Genomic DNA, 17,267 nt, shown 5'->3' with positions numbered 1-17,267 from the left:
CAGGCAGCATCCTGGCGTGCCCGTGAAGGACGACGGGCAAGGGGTCTGCGTCACGTCGTGTCCCAGGGAAGGATGGGAGGTGAAAGCAGTGGATTTATCGAGCTGCTTTGAGTCAGGACATGGTTTATTGTCCAGCAAGGTGTCTGCTCGAACGTCGCCCGGAGTGCACTGCTTAGGTAACCATACCGTTCCTTAGGTACTCCGGGGTACTGTACTTTGCACCCTTTTGTGTTGTCCGTGTTCATTGGAGAGTCCTACCTTACCTTACCTACCTTAGGTACCTACCCAAAGTACCTACCTACCTACCTTGCCTTAGGTAAATTCGATCCAATTTTGGGCACTATACGGAGTACTGTACTAAGTAGGTAAGGTAGGTACTGTAGTACGTAGGTGAACGGAAAGGTGTTTCTCTGGGGTTTGCACATGGCCAATTCAAGAACGCACAGTTCCTACAGTGCGCATAAAGTATTCGAGTACTACCTTAGTACAGTAGTACCTTCCACGACAGCGTCTTTTGAAGCATGCCTCGCGTACCTACCTACCTTACCTACTGTACCTACCTACCTACCTAAGGAAGTAATCACCTAACCCCCTGCTGCTAACCCCGCCGCGCCGCCAACTTGAACGGTAGGTACTTGGGGGTACTTGAGGCAAAGGCGCCCTTGAGGCACTTGACAGCTCAACTACCATTTCTCGACTTTGTGGCCTTCACGATGGCCGTCGTTGATGGGCATCTCTCGCACTTTCTTCTCCCCCCCTCTCTGCTTTCCCGCGTCCCCCGCCAGCCTTGCCCCTGACCCGTTTGCTTCCTCGCGCGATCCAGCCGCCAACACAAGTTACCTAGCTGCCGCCACCGCAACCACCCCACCACCGCTACTTTCCACGCCAACCCACAAGCAAACCTCGACCTCTACGTCAGCACCCTCTCACTGGGATGGGTTGAGGCGCCCCTCGGACACCTTCTGCGACAAGGCCTAACATGTCGTCTTGGCTCCCTACATCTGTCAACCCGACGCCCTGCTGAGCCGCGCCCCCATCCTGTCTTCGTCCGTCTTCGCCAACGCCAACCTCTCGGCCAGTATCGACCGTCAACTGAATCGCTTCATGAGAACCCTCGTTGGCGGTTCTGTAGCCTCAAGAACTCAGCATGGCCTTTCAGACAAGCTTCCTCAGAGATGGCGAGTGGGTGACCGAGACTGTCAACTTCCAGTCCGCCCTACGCCAGGCCACGGCTGCTACTGCGCCGGCGCCTGCTCATGAGCGTCACCCCGATCCTCCATCCTGTGGCATTCTCTCGAGGACGGTCATCGAGAGTCCCATCGTCCATCGCGTTCTTCCGGTTCGGCTGCGGTCCAAGACACATAATGACATTGCCTTTATCGGTGTGAGTTCCCGCCGCCTATACGCTCGTGTGCAAGCTCCACATTCACGCACTCTGCGTGCCCACCCCCTGGCGGCCATCGCCCAACATGCATTACCATAGCCCCTGCATTCTTGTGATCTGCTCGCTTCTCTCGATTGCTCGGGCTCGGGATGGCCCCTCGTCGATGCCCCGGCTTGCTCTCCACGGCGTGCATCAGCAACCACCACGGGGCTTTTGGCCCCTAGGCTCAACTCGATGCCGTCCGTCGCTACAGACAATACTAATGCTCCTCGCCAGGAACGCTTTGTGCAAATAAGTGAGCTGCGGAGAGATGGCCAAGTGCACGAGGTTGCACAGAAGAGTGATTTCGGCTCCAGGATCCGCAGCGTCGTTGTGCTTGGCGATGCTTTGGAACATGGTCTTGACGACGAAAACCCTGGCAGCTTTGCCAAGTCGGAAGATGACGACTTGCCCATGCCTGACGCATCAGATGTGCTCCGCGGCAGTGGGAACCGGTCACTCCCCCCTCAGCTACTCGTGCTCATGCTCGACTCTGGCGACGCAGTCTTTCTCTTTCTCAGAGAGCAACAGAATACGCCGCCCGAGTTTGTGCTCAACACGTACAACCTCCCACGAAAAATACCGTATCTCGGTTATCACTTGGCCATCGACCCCTCGTCCCGCTACATGACCGCGGCGTCTCCAGAAGGCGTCCTCGTCGTCTTCGAGCTCGAGGAATTGACGAAACTGAACGCCCAGTACATGGCCCGAGGCTCCTTTAGCCCCGTCAAGTCTGCCCGCCTTCGCCTCATCCAGGGGGTGATTCACAAGCTCGAGTTCCTCCAACCGCGCCCAGAAGACGACTACCACATCATCCTAATTCTGATTGTCATTCGAAGGGAGAGAAGCCTTGGTGAGCCAGTCACGCGCATGGTCATCTATGAGTGGGAACTGGGCGACAACCTGAAAGACGTCTTTGCCGGAGACCAGACCGGCAATCGACTTCCCCAGGAGCACAAAATGCCACTGCTCTTAATACCCCTGAGATTCAGCACCGCTTTCTTCACTGTTTCCGAGGAGTTCATCGGTATCGTGAAGCACTGTCTGTCAGGGTCTCCTGTGTTCGAGTCGTTGTGCGCAGATCCGCCGAGTCAGACCCGCCTGCATCATGGAGTCCACAGCCCGCTCTGGACCGCATGGGCTCGGCCATTTCGACGCCAAAAGTATTTCGAGAAAACGGACATTATATATCTTGCTCGTGAGGATGGAGCCATCATTCATATCGAGATTGAGGCCATGGATCTGGTACCCTCGGTGACCAACGTCGGGTGCTTGGACACCAACATCAACACTGCATTTACCACTGCGTACGACATTTTCTCCGACATCTTGATAATTGGAGGCGACTCTGGACCCGGCGGAATCTGGAAGGTAACGTGGCCACATCGTATCCCTGCCATGACCGGCGTTTGACTGATTCGATGTAGCTTGCGCCTCGCACCGACCTCGAGCAAGTGAGCCTCCTTCCCAACTGGTCGCCGGTCGTGGACGTGGCCACGTCCAGTTGGCCCTCTGTCGGTAGTGCCGCGCCTACCAGGCGCCAGGGTGCTAACGTCGCGCGGATGCCACCAAGAAAACCTCTGACGAGACCAGACACGGTGTTCACCGCGTCTGGCCGCGGTTTTAAAGGCAGCGTGACGCAGTGGAGATGGGGCATACAGGGAAGGATAGGCCTAGATATAGAATTCGGCGAACCCATCAGGCACTCGTGGGCCTTTGCGCTGGCGAACCCGGGAGGGAGCTGCGGCCTTTCTGCCCTGTTGGCCCTCCCCTACTCATCCGCCGTGCTTCAGTTCTCGGAAGACTTTAGTCAGGTCAACGCCTTGGCCGCCGAAGACACGCCGTTTGATCTCACATCACGCACTTTGGATACCTGCAGTTCGCCGCAGGGCATGGTGACGCAGGTGACAGAGAGAGCTGTCACCGTGACTACGGGCTTTCAAAGGTAGGCGACGCCCTTGTCTAGATTGAGCTCATGACGAATCCGCTGACAGCAACGCAAGCTCGCGTATCTCTCTTGAGGAGATCCTTTCCCAGGACAACGCCTTGGCGGGAAACGCCTGCTGTGCTGACGACACGATCATCCTATCCACGCACAGTGAGCAAGGTTCCCGGTTGCACACGTTGCTGGCAACACCGGTGGGTGTTCACCATGTCAGCACATGGAAGGTCCAGGGGGATATAACATGCGTGTCGCTGTCCGTGGGCTCTGGGAGCCAATTCGTCCTTGCAGGCTCAGTGCTGGACGGTATACCATGTATATCAATGTTCTCACTGACCGGAGAGACAATCGTGGCAAAGGCGATGACGAAACACCATGGTCGGTATTCCACTGTAAATGCCACCTCTGACGATCTGGTGCTGACCCCGGCAGGCTCTGCAACCGTCACGGATGCTCCAGATGCCGACATCCAACTCGAATCCCTGACCAGTATTTGCCTCGTGCACCGAAACGCCGCCGGTGAAGCCTATTTCGTCGCTGGGACCAGATGTGGGCATCTCCTGAACATCAGGATCACGGGCCAAGGCGCTGAGCGAATAGCTTGGGCGGTCGAGACGATTGGTCTTGCTCCGGTTGATGTGTTTCCGGCCTCAGAACCCTTCAACGGAACTGCGGCAGTGCTTTTGTGCTGCGACAATGCCTTGATCATGATGACGGACCTCTCCCCGCATGACGGAAAGTTGCATGGGAAGCATTTCGTTTGGCTCACTGACGCGAACGACGTGTCAATGCCCTCGCCTCCTGTGCACTCAGCCTGTAGTTTGCGGCACAACATATCCGCCTCTCCTGGACACATGTCTTTGATGGCCCAAGCAGGGTCGAGATTGCTTGTTGCGGAGATCTGGCCTCATGTTGGCCTCGTGCCCAGGAGCATCTCGGTCGAAGGCACGCCCACCAGGATCATTTACTCGCAGACATGGAACTGCCTGGTTGTAGCACTGCTCCGAGGTGACAGGCCAACATTGGCTTTTATCGACCCTGAATCTGGCGACACGATTTCAGTGCCTTCGGACAAGGACGGGACAGCTTTGGACTTCGTCGCCGGCCTCGGTCATCCAGGCGATAGGATCTATTGTCTGCATGAATGGCTATACGTCAAAGATGGCAAAACCTTTTCGTTTATTCTCGTGACGACAAAAGACGGACGACTTCTCATTGTGTCGGTAAATAAACCTAAGTCTCGGGTAGGTGAAAAACGCCCCAGCCGGCTACTCTACTGGACGCGCTACAAAAAGGCGCTGGGACAGCCGATTTATTCGGTTGTTGGGGACGACCAAGGCATCATCTTTTGCGTCGACCGGACCATCCGCTGGGAGGTGCTCGACCTGGCGGAGAAAAAGTTGAGGTTGATGAACGAATACGAACTGGACTCGCCGGCGACGTCGCTTCGCGTGGAGCGGGGACATCTCTTAGCTCTGACAACACTGCACTCGTTGGAGGTTATTGACTACAGGAACAAGAGGAGCGGAGGCATGGCACTGGTACACTCGGACCGCGTTTCGCGGAGGACGATTCACATGATTGATGCTGGAGACGCGACGGACGGACTTGGCGGCTGGCCAGTGACGCTCCTCTCTGACCAGACAGGAGGCATTGCAGGGATATGGGTTCCATGGTGGCAGCGTGGCAAGGAGTTTGACGTTGTCTTTGAGGGGATGCTGCCGACATCGGTGAGACGATTCGTGGGAGCGCGGAGCCGGCCGCTGTGGTGTGCGGACGGGCGCCGGCCTCGCTACGGGACCATGGCGAGCACGCACGACTGTGCCGATATCCTGGGCATCTCGCTCGACGGCTCTCTACAGCACTTTACCCTGCTCGAGCTCGACTTGTGGCGATTGCTCTGCCTGATACAGAACATGGCGCGCAGGAGTGCGGATGTGTCAGCCTTGGGCGAGTCTGGGTTGTTTGGCGGCGGTGACGACGTCGAGGCAGCCGATGCGGGATTGGAACCAAGGCAGCATCCAAAGCGCATGCACGTTGACGGAGATGTGCTCGAGCTATGTCTCCGGCGGCGAAGCTTGGAAAAGATGGTGGGCAAGGGCAAGGGGCTCGGGTTGTTCCGCGAGTGCCTGGACCGACTCGAGGGAGGCCGTCACACTCGTGGGCTCCGAGACGGAGCTGTGCCGCAACAGGAGAGAGACGACGGGTACATGAGGCTTGGGTACGAGATCTTAGAGTACGTCTTGGCCCCTGTCATGTAGGCTGTCTGGCTTGGCGAGGTATTGCGTCGGAGAATGTCTGGGCATGACTACTCACATGGATATGTTTATACCTTGTAAGGTGACTGTGACTGGTGTGGTGGGAATTCGGAGCCGCTTACTTGTGTGCGCTTGGCCGGTTTAAACCGCTCATTGTGTGTGTTGCCGGTGCGCGTTGCCGGTGCGTGTTGAAAAGCGAAGTGACAACATTAATACAGACTGAGACGGTTGAGGTTGAAAAGACGACTGTACTGTAATTACTATAATTACCGTATGCTGCTGCCCCGCCTCTCGCTAGGCACCCCGGGTCCGAGAGGTATCAATACCTACTCCGGGAATGCTGAAGGTACCGTGTGAGGTATCTCCGTTACCTACCTACCTACCAGTAATTACGGAGTACCCATGCAGGTATCCGTACCTGTTCACGATTCCAGAATTCTTTTCCCACTAGCCGTGCCACTCCCACAACCCACAACCACCCGCCCATACACCTAGACAAGGGCGACCGGCCGTGGTTTTCTTCTTCTTCTTCGCTTCTTTCTCGATCCCTCCTTTTCTTTTTGATCGTCCTCGCCATTGGAGCAAAGCCGTGGGCACACCTGTGACGCCAGTTCTTTTGCGCCCACCAACCTCCTGCCCCTCCCTCTCAATCCGTTTGGAGGGAGAGTCGCTCTGCTGTCGAATCCGCCACGACAGACCCACGACGTCGACCTATTAAACCCGTCTCCGCCTCCGCGCACCCGGACGACTAGCTTCCCACCTCGTCCCTCCCTCAACTCCAAAGATGGCGCCCAAGAAAAAGGGCAACAAGGCGGCCCAGGATGATTGGGAAGCGGAACTGGGCGAGTCCATTGCCCCTCCTGCCACCAACGACGCCTCGCCCGATGCCGACGGCGACAATGAAGACGACGCGGGCGGATCAGGCGGCCTGATGGCCATGCTCAGGAAGAACAAGGAGAAGCGCAAGAAGAAGGGCTTGCAAGAGGACGACCTCGTCCAGGGCGAGGATCCTCCCACTTCCGCCCCAGCCCCCGCCGAGGCAACCAAAGCTCCTGAAGAGGCCGCGACACAGGAATTTGCCTTGCCCAACAAAAAGGGCAAAGATGGCGGCAAAGCCAAGCAGGCCGCCAAAAAAGACAAGCTCGACGATGCTGAGGATGGCGGCAAAATTCTCACAAAAGCCGAGAAGGAGAAGCTGAAAAGAGAGCGTGAGAAGCAGCGAAAAAGGGAACAGGTATGGCCCCCCCCTTCCGCCCATCCGCCTTCACCCTCAGTCACCCTTCCCCCACAGCACCTTTAATCAAAGCTCTTCTAACCGCCTTCTCTCGTCGCGCTTGTAGGCCGCCAAAAAGAAGACTACCGCGCCCGGCAAGGCTCCTGAGCCGCCCAAGCCGGCCGCTGCCGTCAAGGAGGCCGCCGCGGAGCCCATGCCTGCTGCTGCTGCTGCACCCGACGCAGCAGGCAAGAAGAAGAAGCTCCCGGCTCATCTGGCCTTGCTCCAGAAGCAGCAGGAGGATCTTCGCCGCCGGCGGGAGGAGGAAGAGCGCCTTGAGGGCGAGGCCAAGGCCCGCTTTCTGGAACAAGAACGTCTAGCCGCCGAAGAGTTGAAGCGCAAGGAAGAGCTCAAGGCTTTGAAGAAACAAAAGGAAAAGGAGCGAATTGAGCAGCTCAAGAAGGAGGGTAAGTTTCTTACTAAGGCGCAGAAGGAAGAGAAGGCTCGCAATGAGCGGAAGCTTCAGCAGATGCTGGCGGCTGGTATTAAGGTCGGCCCCCAAGAATCTGTGGAAGCAGAGTCCAAAAAGAAGACGGCCTACGACAGCAAGAAGAAGCGGGGTAAGAATGAGCAAAAGGTAAGGACTCACGCCAACAGCCTTGTGACGGTCGACTTGGACAAGCATTGACGCCAGCCGCTCTTAGATCGACGAGGACGCCGTCTTGGCTGAAGCTGCTGAGCGAGCCCGGGTTCAGGCTGAAAAGGCCATGAAGGAGGCTGAAGAAAAGGCGACGCGTGAGAGAGCCGAGGCCGAGGCGAGGGCGGCCGCGGAGAAAAAGGCTGCCGAAAGCGACGTCGAGGATGACTGGGAAGCTGCTGCCGAGGCTGAGACCGAGGACGTCAAGGGAAGCTGGGACGCCGACTCGGACGACGATGCCGACCAGAAGGCGGCGGAGAAGGGAGGAGAGGATGGAACCGGGGAAGATGAGAGCGAGTCTGATGAGGATTCTGACGACGAGCGCATCTCTGCGGCGAGACAAGCCGAGGCCCAGCGCAAGAAGATAGCCGCGGAGCGGAGAGAAAAGGCACACCAAGCCGCCTTGGCCGCCCGCTCCGAAGACGATCTGCGCTCGCCCATCTGCTGCATTCTGGGTCACGTCGACACCGGCAAAACCAAGCTGCTTGACAAGGTCCGCCAGACACACGTCCAAGAAGGCGAAGCGGGCGGCATCACGCAGCAGATAGGCGCCACCTACTTCCCGGTGGACGCCATCAGGCAAAAGACGGCCGTCGTCAACAAGGACAATAAGTTCGACTTCAAAGTTCCCGGTCTTCTCGTCATCGACACCCCTGGGCACGAGTCCTTTTCCAACCTGAGGTCTCGAGGCTCATCTCTCTGCAACATTGCCATTCTAGTCGTCGACATCATGCACGGTCTGGAGCAACAGACCTTGGAGTCCATGCGTCTCCTCCGAGATCGAAAGACGCCATTCATCGTCGCGCTGAACAAGATTGACAGGCTTTATGGCTGGAAAAAGGTGGAGAACAATGGCTTCCAGGAGAGTCTGGCGCTTCAGAACAAGTCGGTCCACAACGAGTTCAAGAAACGCCTGGATGACACGAAGCTTGCGTTTGCTGAGCAAGGCTTCAACTCGGAGCTCTTCTACGAGAACAAGTCCATGGCCAAATTCGTCTCCCTGGTACCCACGTCGGCTCACACTGGTGAGGGTGTACCTGACATGCTGAAACTGATTGTTCAGCTCACCCAAGAGCGCATGGTGGGCTCTCTGATGTACCTGTCAGAGGTTCAAGCAACCGTTCTCGAGGTCAAGGCCATTGAAGGCTTCGGCATGACCATTGATGTTATTCTATCCAACGGTGTGTTGAGGGAAGGCGACAGGATAGTCTTGTGCGGTACCGAGGGCGCCATCAAGACCAACATCAGGGCTTTGCTCACCCCGGCGCCGTTGCGCGAGCTGCGTCTCAAGTCGGCTTACGTGCACAATAAGGAGGTCAAGGCTGCGCTCGGTGTCAAGATCAGTGCTCCCGGGCTTGAGGGTGCTATTGCTGGCTCCAGGCTGATGGTTGTCGGGCCCGATGACGACGAAGAGGACATTGAGGACGAAGTCGAGTCCGACCTCACCAACTTGCTCAGCAGAGTGGAGAAGTCGGGTCGCGGCGTCAGCGTCCAGGCATCGACTCTAGGATCCCTCGAGGCCCTACTAGACTTCTTGAAGGACTGCAAGATCCCTGTGGCCAACGTCGGCATCGGTCCCGTCTACAAGAGGGACATTATGCAGTGCGGCATCATGCTGGAAAAGGCACCCGACTATGCTGTCATGCTTTGCTTCGATGTCAAAGTCGACAAGGAAGCCCATGCATACGCCGAGGACCAGGGAATCAAGATCTTCACCGCCGACATCATCTACCACCTCTTTGATTCCTTCACCAAGCACATGGACGAGATGCTGGAGAAGAAGAAGGAGGAGTCCAAGATGCTCGCCGTCTTCCCTTGCGTTTTGAAGCCCATCGCCGTCTTCAACAAGACCAGCCCTATTGTTGTTGGCGTGGATGTCGTGGAGGGACAGCTGAAGATCAACACGCCAATTGCGGCCGTCAAGTCCAACCCGATCACCAATGCAAAGGAGATCATCAGCCTGGGCAGAGTGTAAGTAACTTGGCAATTTGGGCGACCCCCTCCCCCTTTCATGAGCGCGCCCCGCCGGGTAGCATCGCTAATCAACGCCGTGGCTGCAGGACGTCGATTGAGCGAGAGCACAAGCAGATTCCAGTGTGCAAGAAAGGCCAGCCCTCGGTCGCTGTCAAGATCGAGATGGGTGGCCATCAGCCAATGTACGGCCGGCAGCTGGAAGAGGAGGACTCGCTTTACAGTCTTGTTTCCCGGGCAAGCATTGACTGTCTCAAGGAGTTTTACCGCAAAGAAGTATCCAACGATGAGTGGCAGCTGCTCATCAAGCTGAAGCCCCTTTTCGACATCAACTAGAAGCATGGTACCTGGGTGTCGGCTCCAGGGGGGATGCAGGGGCACGAGTTCAGAGAGGGACGCGATTGGTAGTTACCGCGTGTCGTGCCAGGGGAGTGAATGAGGCGGGAGTGACGGGACCATGGCTCTTGTTTTCCGCACGCCACTCGGAATGATGTCATAAGTTATATGCTGCCACAGATGGAAACTTGGTAAACACGCGATGTGCCTTTCGTGCTTGACGACGAGGCATCAAGAAGATGAAGCATGCACCGAACAAGGGCCAAAAATTGCGCGGCGAGGTCCAAATGTCGAGGACTCGGATTTGCAACGCCCAGGGAGCTGCTTGGAGGGGCTTGTGCCTATCTATCGCGCGTTGCTTGCTGGATGGGGCCATGCAGATCTGGCCTGGCGGGGCACTGAAGCCTTGAACACTCCCCGAGTCTGCAGTCGCTTGCACAGGTACCAGGGCCATGCGGGGATGCGCATATGGTACACAGAGGGTCCGAAGGTCCACAGGCCGACGGAGCGAGTGACCAAGGTAGTCATGTATTTAGGTTTTGTCTAAACATGGACGCGTTCCCATCATAACTTAGTCCCTCAAGTTCCTTTCCGAGGCCATGGCCGCAACGGGGGGTTGGCCGAGTGTCAGCGGTCCCCCGATGGCCGGCCCCGTTCTATGCGGCTCCCGCATTTTCGTCTGCCTCTCCATCCCTCCTCCACCAGTCTGTAAACGGAGATAAAGAAAAAATCAGCTTGCTCATTCTATTTGGGGTCGTTGGCTTCCTCCGAGTCCGCTTGCGGCGCATCGGCATCCTTCATTTCTTGGTCGCTTCCTCCCTGCTGGGCCGCCTTCTCGGCCTCAGCAGCCTTGCGAGCCTCTTCCTCAGCGGCTCTTTTGGCGGCCTGCTCGGCATCGACACGCTCCTGCACAGCACGTCGCTCTGCCTCGACTTTCTCAAAATGACGCTGCACAATGGGTCCAGCCATGCCGCGAAGTTCCTCTAGCTTGGCAACATAGACGCCCTTGGACGCATCATCGCCCTCGTCATATAGCCAGTCCTAGGAAAGAACATAGGCGTAAGCACGGTGCATAGACGCTAGGGGTGATACTCGTCGGGGCACTTACCTCGGCGGCTTCCAGTTTCTGCTTGATAGTCGACTTCTCCTCCTCGCTGGCAAACTCGGCGTATTGGTCGTCAAGTTTGGCGCGGAGGTCGTAGATGTATGTCTCGAGCTCATTCTTCTTCTCCTCGGTATCGGCCACGAGCTTGTCCTCCATGACCATGCCGGATTCCTTCTCCATGAGAGCAGACTTGGCGGTGGCATCCAGCGAGGACGTTCCGCTGGAAATGGGAAGATCGCCCTTGCGGACCTGCTTCTTTACTCTACGAGTCTTCTTGGCAGGCGCCTCCTTGCTATCGGATTCCATTGCCTAAAGAAAAGTGAGGTTAGCGCATGCGGGCACGAAGACGACGCAGTGAGATGGGGCGGCCAACGCTGCTCGCAAATGGGGGAGAGGTACGAGCTTTGTTGTCTGGGGTCCCAAGCATAGGCTTGAATAGGACAAAACTCACATCGACGTCTTTCTTCTCGCCATCCCCCTTTGGCTCTTCATCTTTAATCTCTTCGTCAACTTCCTGATCTTCGACGTAGTAGCCGCTTTCGACATTCAAGACGCCATGAATGTTGACGCGGGCCTTGAGCTTGCATATCATGAAGTCATCTTCGCCCTCCACCTTGACGCCTTTGACGGAGAAGCGTCCGATCCAGGGGTTCATTTTCCCTGGCAACTCTTCGGGGTGTGCGAAGCGTGCCTCGAGGTCGTAGGGCTGCTTGCGGTAGAAGGTCAGGATCTTGGTCGAGGGCAGCACGTTGCCCTTGTTGAAAACGGTCAGGCTGGTGTCCTCGTCTGGGATGTCGGGAGCCTTCTCCCAGGCAAATTCGATGGGGTAGCTGATGATATCCTGAACAGAGAAATCGCGAACTCGGAAGGCGGGAGAGAGGATTGCGCAACTAAAGGCGCAGCCGCGGGCAATAGCCTCATCTGCGTTCATGGTGAAGGAAAGTGGCTTTTCAAAAAAAGCTTGGATGCGATCCTTGAGCGCGGGTACGCGGGAGCCGGCGCCGACAATCTCGACGACGTCGATGTCTTCCTTGGAAAGCTCCGCCTGGGCCAGGGCTTGCTCCAGGGGCATGTGAACGCGCTTCAGCAGGGGCTCAATCATGGCCTCAAACTCTTGCCTGGTGACCATGGCGGAGGCGTCGACGTCGTTCATGAGGGACTCGATGTTGACGGGCGCCTGTTGGTTGGCTGAAAGGATCTTTTTGGTCCTCTCGGCGGCGGCGATGGTGCGAGCCATGGCACGCCCGTGGGTGTAAATATCCACCTGGTACTTGCCCTTGAACTCCTTAGCCAAGTGGTCGACAAGGGCCTTGTCGAAGTCTCGGCCGCCAAAGTGGCGGTCCCAGGCGGTTGCCTTGACGGCAAGCTCGCCCTTTTTGAATTCAACGACAGAGCACGTGTAGTTGCTGTGGCCAACGTCAACGAAGCAAACGCGGCGGGGGCGCTCCTCGGGACCGGGAAGATCGAGCTTGGTGATGCCCCAGCCGAGGGCGGCGGCGGTGGTGTCGTTCATGAGGCGCAGCAGCTTCAGGCCGGCAATCTCGGCGGCGTCGAGAAGGGCTCGACGCTGGACATCGGTGAACCAGGCGGGGACGCTCATGCAGAGGTCAGACACGGGTAGCTTTAGCTCGTTGGCAGCGGTCTGCTTGATCTTGCTCAAATACATGGCCACAAGCTGGGTCGCCGTGAACCTTTCCTTGTTGCCGAGGTAGGAGACCTCGGCGCCGACCTGGCCATTGATGTCGACGAGCGGCGCCGTCATGTACTGCTGCTCAACCTGGACATCGGGATCGTTGAAGGAGCGGCCGGCGAGGCGCTTGAGGCAGCCGACAGTGTTCTTGAGGTTGGAAATCTCCTGTGTCTTGGCGGCCTCGCCGAGGTAACGCGATTTGGGCCCGAAGCCTACCAGGGACCTGTTGTGGCAAGCATGCCGTGTTAGTCGAGTTCCGTTGGCCCGATAGAAACTGGGGAGGGGGGGTAAGGCCACATACGGGGTAGCTCTGTTGGAGACCTCGTTGGTGATCTGTTGCGGCATCATCATCGTTAGCCACGGGCGGACATGGGTCAAGTTGGCTTGGTATAGCGACTACTCACCACGTCGACGCCACGATTTCTCGCGACAGCGACCACTGTCTTGAGGGTTCCGAAATCGACACCTGCGATGCCGGGGAAGGGAAGTTGTCAGCACCAGCATATCTGCTTGGAGAGGAGGCAACGACTTACCGACGACGCTCATTGTTCCTGATTTTGCAAAAGTCCCCTCTGTATGTGTGTAGCTTCTGCCTCACTCTCACGCTCTTTCACGCTTCTTTCTCACAACACACGCGCTCTTTCTCTCTCTTGTCTCAATTTTTGTCTTTCTGATTTGTTCTTTCGACTTGCTTGTCCGCGGCAACAACCCAGTTGAGAAAGAGCGGCGAAGAGGCAAGCGCAGGAATCGACAGACCCAAGCCGCGGTGGATGAAAGCTCGAAAGCGGTTGAAAGCCAGGTTTTTTCCGGACGAGACGGCAAAGAGGACGAGGTTGCGGAAGCTGGCTCGGAAGGGGAGCGATGCGGTGGAATCAACGGGCAATATCAGGTTGGGCTAATGAGCTAAAAAAGATGGAACCTGCTTTTTTTCTGTTGCCGTGCGTGGGCGGTGTGCTTGTTGTGCACATGGCTTCTGGCAAAGGTTTCTGGTACTCGCACCTCACGCTCAATACCCACGAGGAAATATGTATACAGTACTAAAAAGGCTGCTCGCGGTTGAGCCGGCTCAAATACCCGGTACCCCCTGCGTCGTGAGGGGTACCTGCAGGTGGCGCGGGGCGCTGGGAAAAAACCGGTATAGATAGCGCCGGCGCCCGGTGGACATGTACTTGTTGAAGCGTGCCCCGCCATGGGGCGTCGAGGTACTCCTCACCCCTCATCATGTTCCGCATAGAAGGTCGCAGAATTTTCCAGATGCTGCCAGTCGACTTCTTTACCACCCTTTGTACTGTACAACAGCATCGGCGCCAGCTGGCCCCGTCCACGACCCTCATGACAGCCTCGACTTGGTCTCGTTTCCCATTCGCATACACAACTTTACACATGGCCGATTCTCCACGCATAGTTGGCTGGCTGTACACGTGTGTCCTGCCAGATGGTCCAATCAAAAACGCCGCCCGCGGCCATCTTGGCTCCCAACCTTGACCAAGTCAATGGCGCAGATTGCATATCGTCTCTCATCCATCTTTGTGCTTACTTACATCCTCTGCCCTTGCAACGGCCCCCTCGGTTGCACCCAGTCTAACCCTGCCCAGTCCAGGTCGGCGCCTGCGCCAACCTCGCTCACCTCTGGGGACGCTGTAGCTGGGCTTGCTGTGCAATCAGATACTTGCGACGGTCCTCCTCTCCCATGAATCTGTCGACCTGGACCCCGGCGTACGGCGCCTTCTCATCTGTCCGGCTCGAGTCGATGCTGTCGAGCGAGTCGCGCCAGTCGCCGGCCCCGTAATACGGCCGCTGAGACGGCACCACCCTGCCCATGAGCGAAGAGCCGGCCTCAGCCTCGTCCGGGTGCGCGTAGGTGCCCGTTGCCGTCCGCTGCCGAGCTGAGAATTTGCCGTCAATCTTGTCCGGGGGCCTCACCACGCTCCTAGTGCGGCCAAGCATGGCCGCCTGCGACTGCGATTTGCTGGCGGCTCTTCGCGCCTCTTGAGCTGGCTTGAATGACTCTGGCACCACGTTGAGCTCGTCGCCCTGCATTTCGGCCTGCTCCGCTGCCTCTCGCGCCGTTGTGTTGCTGTCCGCCGCCGCCGCGTCGGCCCGAGGCCCGCCCCACGTCCTTTGCCCTGCAGTGAAGATTCCGTATACCATGTAGTACCAATTGAAGAATGGGTTCAAGACGAACATAAGTGGGTACAGCCAAATCTTGAACCGCCGCAGCTTGGCGCCAAAGTAGAGCATCAGGAGCCAGTTGAGACCCAAGGAGACGGCGATGAACCCGACGGGCAGGTTGTCCACCTTAACCACTGTTGTCAGAAGCGCCAGGACCATGACGAAGAATAGCAAGGCCGTGGTGCGTATCGTGTTCTGCATGAAGCGCACCACAATCAACGTCGGGTACCGTTTCCACAGCCGCCAGTCTGTCAGCATGCACACCTCGTTGGTGATGAAGCCCAGGAACCATCGACGCCGCTGCTTAACCAGGGACCGATAGGTCTGCACGGCCTCAGTCTTGCAAAAGGCCGACGTGCACATCTGGATCTGATGACGCTTCTTGGCGCCAATCATGAAGAGGTGCGTGAGCCATCGATCCTCCCCCAGGTGGCATTTGGCAAAGTCAAAGAGGTCGTCGCACTGCTCCGCCTTGTCCGCAAAGTAATACTTGGCCATTCTCCTAAAGGCTGAGAAGCGGAGCATGGTGAGCGCCCCCGGCAGACATGTCACCGAGCCGCAGCCCGACTCGACCGTGCGCTCGAACAGCTGGCCGTGGATATATTCCATGTCCTGGAGCAGGGTGATGATGCTGTGCTTGCGGGTTGTCGACGTAATGACGCCAGTCATGGCCAGCATGTCTCTCGAGTTTCCTGGGCTAAGCTCCATGTCGTAAACAAAGTTCTGCAAGCAGACCTTGTCCAGGATGCAGTCCGAGTCGATGAAGAGAATAAAGAGATTGTCGTTCCTCTTGAGATACCTGGCATAGACGCTGTCGATGAGCTTGAAAGTCGACTTTTGGCAGTGTCGTTTGCCGCCGTGTGGAAAACGCGATATCGTGATGCGGGCTGCCTTGTAGGTTACGTCGATGCTCCGGGGATACGTGCCCGTGATCAGGGGCACGCCGAGCTTTTGGATGGTGTTGAGATACAGCTCATCCACTTGCTCGCCGTCAAAGGAGAGGAAGACATGGATGCAGGCCGGCGGATAGTCGCAGTCAACGACCGAGTTGACGGCTTTGATGAGCACGTCGAGCTCTTCTCGGTAGCAGGGCATGACGATGACCACCTTGGGAGCCGTCACGTCGTCGAGGACCCGCTTGATTCGCGTAGTACGGCCGAGTTGGTTGGTGACAAGCTGATAGACGCAGAACAGCCAGGGAACCGTGAGCAGAATGGCAAAGCTCCAGAAAGCAAACCATTGCAGGAAAGACACGACGGCCTTGGGCCAATACCTGGAGATTTGACTCGGAAGAGGCAGTGTCACCACCATGATGGGTAAGAATATGAAGCTGAGGGGCTCTCCGTCAGCCTCGAAACTGCCGCCTTGGCCAGAGGGGAGGGGCATACCGAAGCAAAGCAAAGGCAATACCGACCAGGATGCAGAGGATGCGAATGGACCAGTGCTCAGCTTTGCGAAAAACCTTGAACAAGCAGTACATGAAGGCCGCGACCCAGAGAAACCACTCGAGACAGGCCATCAACATGACCACCCCGACGATGGAGGAGTAGACAATCTATGGCACGATCAGTTAAACAGTAAGAAAGGAAGCTTCGGGCTGTCACATACGTCTCTGACCGGCCACTCATTGGTGATGGCCATGGTGCGCCAAGGGTTCGCTCACGAACAGGGACTGGAGCGGTGTATCGACAATTCCAGAAGCCCGCTCTTGGATTCGCTGTGCCGAGGCACTCCGGCCGGCCTATTTGGTGAGATGGCGTTTCAATCTGCTGTCGCCTGCCATGGGCCAAATCGAGGTCCAAGCTTGGTCCTAGCTCTAGATGTACGTTATCCGAGACCTGCGGCGCTCTCTAGACGATGGTAAGGTCGCGCGAGAAATACGAATGCCCAAGGCAGCTTGACAGCGAAGCCGAGGCGGAGGAGGGGGAGAAAGGCGAGGCGGGAGAGCGAAGGAATCGAGGTCGGTGTTGAAATTTCATCGACTTCAGGCCTTCTTTGTCTCACCCTCGCATATCCAGAGTCACCACGTGCACCAGCCGGCAGCAGGTACCCGACCCCTCGCCACCTACCACTCCGTACTGTACCTTGCACACCTGCCTGCCTCCAGCCATCCGCCTGGGTGATAAGAATAGAAGACAGACCTGGCACAAGGCAGCAATCCACCGGCTGCAGGACACAGGGAGCTCACCGTGTCCGCCTCCGCCTCTGCCTCTGCCTCCGCCTCTGCCTCTGCCTCCGCCTCTGCCTCCCAGTCGCAAGGCCCGATAACCGTTTGCACACCTGTTGGTTGCCACGCACACGAAGCCAATTGGGCGTCGCCTCGTCCCGACCAGTAAGTAACCTCTGCGACGTTGGCAGCCGACTACCGTACCATACCTACAGCCAGCCACCAATCCTTTATCCCCGCTTCCTTGTTCATGCCAGGTCATCCATCGCACAGATCCAAGCTGCCTCCACGGC

General features: G+C 57.3%; 4 protein-coding genes across 4 annotated transcripts; 2 read left to right on the top strand and 2 right to left on the bottom strand.

Annotated features, from left to right (window-relative positions):
* Positions 1–1,147: 1,147 nt before the first annotated feature.
* HRG_04909 (mono-functional DNA-alkylating methyl methanesulfonate n-term domain-containing protein) lies at positions 1,148–5,626 on the top strand (the record flags this gene model as incomplete). The annotated part of the gene is made up of 5 exons (XM_044863380.1): positions 1,148–1,384; positions 1,661–2,794; positions 2,851–3,368; positions 3,427–3,521; positions 3,798–5,626. 5 exons carry the CDS (start codon positions 1,148–1,150, stop codon positions 5,624–5,626), a joined length of 3,813 nt encoding a protein of 1,270 aa, XP_044721994.1.
* Positions 5,627–6,407: 781 nt separating this feature from the next.
* Positions 6,408–9,840, top strand: HRG_04908 (elongation factor tu GTP binding domain-containing protein; the record flags this gene model as incomplete). Its single annotated transcript, XM_044863379.1, has 6 exons — positions 6,408–6,857; positions 6,964–7,303; positions 7,400–7,473; positions 7,541–7,631; positions 7,710–9,504; positions 9,594–9,840. 6 exons carry the CDS (start codon positions 6,408–6,410, stop codon positions 9,838–9,840), a joined length of 2,997 nt encoding a protein of 998 aa, XP_044721993.1.
* Positions 9,841–10,584: 744 nt separating this feature from the next.
* HRG_04907 (hsp70 protein) lies at positions 10,585–13,181 on the bottom strand (the record flags this gene model as incomplete). The annotated part of the gene is made up of 6 exons (XM_044863378.1): positions 10,585–10,881; positions 10,949–11,254; positions 11,397–12,858; positions 12,937–12,968; positions 13,040–13,101; positions 13,169–13,181. The coding sequence occupies 6 exons, from the start codon at positions 13,179–13,181 to the stop codon at positions 10,585–10,587; spliced, it is 2,172 nt and encodes a 723-aa protein (XP_044721992.1).
* Positions 13,182–14,258: 1,077 nt separating this feature from the next.
* HRG_04906 (chitin synthase domain-containing protein) lies at positions 14,259–16,448 on the bottom strand (the record flags this gene model as incomplete). The annotated part of the gene is made up of 3 exons (XM_044863377.1): positions 14,259–16,137; positions 16,196–16,362; positions 16,416–16,448. 3 exons carry the CDS (start codon positions 16,446–16,448, stop codon positions 14,259–14,261), a joined length of 2,079 nt encoding a protein of 692 aa, XP_044721991.1.
* Between the last annotated feature and the right edge of the window lie 819 nt (positions 16,449–17,267).

This window comes from Hirsutella rhossiliensis (assembly GCF_020360975.1).
Source record: "Hirsutella rhossiliensis strain HR02 chromosome Unknown scaffold00004, whole genome shotgun sequence".
NCBI classification, from domain to species: domain Eukaryota; kingdom Fungi; phylum Ascomycota; class Sordariomycetes; order Hypocreales; family Ophiocordycipitaceae; genus Hirsutella; species Hirsutella rhossiliensis.
The sequence above is the reverse complement of the archived record's forward strand: the minus strand, read 5'-3'. Positions and strand labels throughout refer to the sequence as shown.